The sequence below is a fragment of the Micropterus dolomieu genome, linkage group LG13 (assembly GCF_021292245.1).
Source record: "Micropterus dolomieu isolate WLL.071019.BEF.003 ecotype Adirondacks linkage group LG13, ASM2129224v1, whole genome shotgun sequence".
Classification (NCBI taxonomy): Eukaryota; Metazoa; Chordata; class Actinopteri; order Centrarchiformes; family Centrarchidae; genus Micropterus; species Micropterus dolomieu.
In genome coordinates this window covers 29069619-29074434 of record NC_060162.1, presented here as the reverse complement: position 1 = coordinate 29074434, position 4816 = coordinate 29069619, and the positions used below count along the sequence as shown (strand labels likewise).

The following is a 4816-nucleotide window of genomic DNA, read 5'->3' as shown; positions in this document are numbered from 1 at the left end:
TTAACATGTACAAACTGAAATCGATCTGATAAATAGGACTTAAACCAGCTTAGAGCGGTTCCTTTAATGCCAATGAAATATTCCAGTCTCTGCAATAGGATCTGATGGTCAATGGTATCAAATGCAGCACTAAGATCTAATAAAACCAGTACAGAGACAAGTCCTTTGTCTGATGCAATAAGGAGGTTGTTAGTAATTTTCACCAGTGCTGTCTCTGTGCTATGATGAACTCTAAATCCTGACTGAAAATCCTCAAATAAACTATTGCTCTGTAGAAAGTCACACAGCTGTTTAGCAACTGCTTTCTCCAGAACCTTAGAGAGAAATGGAAGGTTAGATATAGGTCTATAGTTTGCTAAAACATCTGGATGAAGTTTGGGCTTTTTCAGAAGAGGTTTAATTACAGCTACTTTAAAGTACTGTGGTACATAGCCTGTTGATAAAGATAGATTGATCATAGCTAGTATAGAAGTTCTGACTAAGGGTAAAACTTCTTTAAGCAGCCTAGTCGGGATGGGGTCTAAGAGGCAGGTTGATGGTTTAGATGAAGAAATTATTGAAGTTAGTTGGTAAAGATTGAGGGAAGCAAAGGTCTTGGTGAATTTTGTTTCTAATAGCTAGAATTTTATCATTAAAGAAGCTCATGAAGTCGTAACTACTGAGAGCTATGGGAATACTTGGCTCAATAGAGCTGTGACTCTCTGTCAGCCTGACAGTGCTGAAAAGAAACCTGGGGTTCCTATTTTCTAATACGTGTGCACTCCAAATTTAGGTGTGCCTTTTCACAAACGAGTGACAGAAACACTCAAAGCGGGTCAGACTGTTTGTTGCCTTTTCTAAGAAGACAGCCACAGATGGAGTGGATGTGCTGGGAGACAATTCAGCAGAACAGCGTCTGCAAACGGCAATTTTTGCGTCTTTCTTGGACACTTCAAAATGCTTCAACACTGCCGACATTTCAATGTAATTGTTTGGTAAAATGTATTTGTTTTTTTTTACTTATTAGGCTGAACAAAAGAGTGCGTTTTTTGCTATTTTCGGACGATTAATTTCAGTGGCCGAACATTCGGTGCATCCCTAATGTGCATCTTTACTATGTAACATGAGCAGTTCAGTAAGAGTTTGATTGCTCCTGAGGATTTCACTGAAACCAAAAGCAGCTGCTGCTGTAGCACTTCATCGTGGTTTACTGCAGGAGAACTGTGCTGATTTTAGACATCTGACTTACTTTTCTTGCACTGTGAACCATCACCTTTACAGCTGCAGTGGATGTCTTTTAGTTATTATTATATCATAATAGATATATCATAATTTCCATGATCATGTTTAATAAAAAATTTAGCTTTAGCTTGTTAAAGATATCGGATGTTTTTTCTTTTCTTTGGAAGATTCACAAGAAGCTCTGAGACGGATTAACATATTTCCCTGTTATTGTTATCTCAATTTGATGGCCCCTTCTCCCTTGACTTATCTGCCTCCAGGTCTCTACAACAACAGACGGCCTGGATGCTGACCTGTGGAAAGATGGCCTTTTCAAATCCAAGGTGACCCGCTACCTCTGCTTCACCAGGGTCTTCTCTAAAGAAAATGTAAGTTAACTCACCTAACGCATGTTCCAATCTCAGCTCATACATATAGCGTTTGAATGAAGAGGTTCGTTCCCTGCTCTTTTACCATTTCTCCTTCTTTTTATCATTTGTTCCTGCCTTCTATCCTTCTCTTTAGAGCCATTTAGGCAATGTTCTGGTGGACATGAAGCTGATCGATATAAAGGACACTCTGCCTGTGGGTTTCATCCCGATCCAGGAGACTGTTGACACTCGTAAGTTATCGAGTCAACCTCGACAACACAGCTGTGCTCTATCTAACGTTAACATAGCTATCCTATTAGCTAGGCTCTTTACATGCTTGATAATAACTTTTTTTTAGGTGGATCTTTACACTGACAGCTTTATGTTGTGTGCAGCAGTGTTCATGAGAGAGAGGGAGCGAGTGAGACGAGGTGCTGAGCGAGTATGTGCTCTACACGCAGTTCTGCAATCAAATACGATTTTAAATAGACCTAGTAAAAAAAATCCAAAATCAAATGTGGCGGTTGGTGTTGATACTGTGTCGGGCTGCCACAAAAAATCATTGTATGGGAAACACTGGAGTGATGAGGTAAACGTGCTCCGGCTCGGGGGAGTGGGGAGGGGGACAATCGTGCTCAGGCCACGGTACAAGGCAACCGGGCCTACTGTGAGTACATCCTTAGTTCTGGTCCGGTCCGAGTATTTTTAGTATTATTAGTCTTCTGGGCTTACTACTGTGGGATCGCTGTCACACAGTGTAATGTAACTAATGAACTGACAAAGGACACACAGGAGGAGTATTAGCAGCTTTTGACCTATCAATCAGAGTAAATACTTGTGCTGTACATACATGTACGGTAACATGGGCATACGATTGATCACTTTCACATTACCGCAAATGGACCATACTAACCAGCAAACGCCCCAGGGTTCGTTTTAACTGAACCAAACGTGTTAGGTGTGAAAGCACCCTCAGTGTGTCTGTCTCTTGTGTGTCTCACAGAGGAGCAGGCCTTCAGGAAGAGGCGACTCTGCATCAAGTTTATTCCACGGGACTCCACAGAGGCTGCTATCTGTGACATCCGCATCTTGGGACGCTCCAAGCAGGCCCCCCCACAGTACACCTTCATAGGGTGAGCCGTTTGTATCACATGATGGGGCATTAGGGTTGATGAGGACTTTGCTAATAGTTGTCCGCAGAAGAGAATCTAAATAAGGACCAGACAATAGTTTATTATCCAGGGCTGCTCCGTTCGCTCAGCTAAGTTTATCAGGGGAGGGGGGGAAATCGATTCTTAGATGCATCACTGAATCGATTCACAAATGTCAAAAATTCTTAATCTAAATGTTAATTGGTGGATCAGTGCGCAAGTGCAGCGTGTCTGTGGCTTGCCCATAAAGGTGGCGGCCCACAGTGCCCAACTAACACCAACGTTCTAAAGTTGGCAGTGATTGGTCTGCAATCTTTAGAATGTTCAGAAAACCAACTGCTAGTTCCACACTGCCCAGACAGCAACTGACAAGACAGACTTTTGTTTCTAACTATTTCTTTTTTAGGTCACAAGGTCGAGGCTACAGTCACTTTTTTGGGAAGTGAAAAGATAATTGTTACTGCTTGTATTAGCCCTGTGGGGCGGCTGTGGCTCAGGAGGTAGAGCGGGTTGGCTGTTAATCGGAAGGTGGTTCAATCCCTGGCTCCCCCTGGTTGCGTGTCGAAGTGTCCTTGGGCAAGATACTGGACCCCGAATTGCCCCTGGCGGCTGTTCCGCCAGTGTATGAATGAGTGTGAATGTTAGTTTCCGTTTGAGCACTTAGGCTCAGTGTATGAATGTGTTTGAATGGTGAATGCAGATGTAGTGTAAAAGCGCTTTGAGTGGTCGAAAAGACTAGAAAGGCGCTATACAAGTACAGAGCATTTACATTTATTATTTCAACAGGTTGTGAGCTACGTAGTTTTCAGTCATGTGACATGCGCAGTGACCTGAAGGGCAGAACAACAGAGCAGGCGGCTCCCCGTAGAGAAGCAGCAAAAGACGTTAAATTTCCCTACCCACAATGATTTGGATCACCTCTCAACTCAAGAAAAACAAAGATATGGACACAAACTGCCTCCTCGTCAATTAGTGCACTTGACAGCACAACAACCATCCGGCATTTTGGCAACACAAAAGTAACGTAAAGTAAACGTAACGTAAAGTAGCAGTGTATCACTTGCTTCCTAGTTGGCGGGCAGCTCCCAGGGAGCGTTCCTCTTGCGACATGAAAACTATGAATAATCTGTTGAAGTGTGCCGAAAACCATGTTAATTTTAGGCTATAGTCCATTTTCCAAATATAAACAAGGATATTAAACACAAATTGCATATGCTAATATTATTGCCTATATAATCATGTAAATGTCAGGCCTGATTACGCTGTAAAATGCAAACACTTCAGTTGTGATTATTCCTTTACAAAAAACAGTCAAGTTTCACAAAGACATAGCTTTGCTATAACCACGGACATAAAGTGATGTTTGCGCGTTATGACTGTTTGATCAGCTGTAGACGTATAGAAACTGGGCGATGCAGCTTGAACGTGACGGCAGTCAGTTTTCAGTGGACGATCACTTTTCGGAATGACACCTAAGCTCTAACAATCCTTCCTCTGCCGCATGTTTTGATTCAGATTGTGCATGAAGAGGAGGGGCTTTTCCCAGACGGGTCCGTCACCTTGCTAACCTACATTGACATTACAGAAAGTCGTGCACACTCACGTTCCGGTCAGTGCTAGCGGGCATGTTTTACTATTTTTACTAGCTTGTTTCTTATTTCAGCGTTTTAATTACAGTGGGGCCAAAAAGTATTTAGTCAGCCACTGATTGTGCAAGTTCTCCTACTTAGAAAGATGAGAGAGGTCTGTAATTTTCATCATAGAAAATGAGAAAAAAAATCCAGGAAATCACATTATAGGATTTTTAAAGAATTTATTTGTAAATTATGGTGGAAAATAAGTATTTGGTCACCCACAAACAAGCAAGATTTCTGCCTCTCACAGACCTGTAACTTCTTCTTTAAGACGCTCTTCTGTCCTCCACTCGTTACCTGGATTAATGGCACCTGTTTGAACTCGTTATCTGTATAAAAGACACCTGTCCACAGCCTCAAACAGTCAGACGCCAAACTCAACCATGGCCAAGACCAAAGAGCTGTCGAAGGACACCAGGAAGAAAATTGTAGACCTGCACCAGGCTGGGAAGAGTGAATC

The 4816-nt window shown here is 42.4% G+C and overlaps 1 protein-coding gene across 1 annotated transcript in view; it reads left to right on the top strand.

The window, feature by feature from the left end:
- The window catches only part of mvb12ba (multivesicular body subunit 12Ba), a 23703-nt gene that overhangs the window by 8920 nt on the left and 9967 nt on the right, over positions 1-4816 (top strand). The window contains exons 3-5 of the mRNA XM_046067708.1: positions 1482-1589; positions 1726-1822; positions 2575-2704. Coding sequence (XP_045923664.1) covers positions 1482-1589; positions 1726-1822; positions 2575-2704 — 335 coding nt within the window. The remainder of the gene's footprint in view (positions 1-1481; positions 1590-1725; positions 1823-2574; positions 2705-4816) is intronic.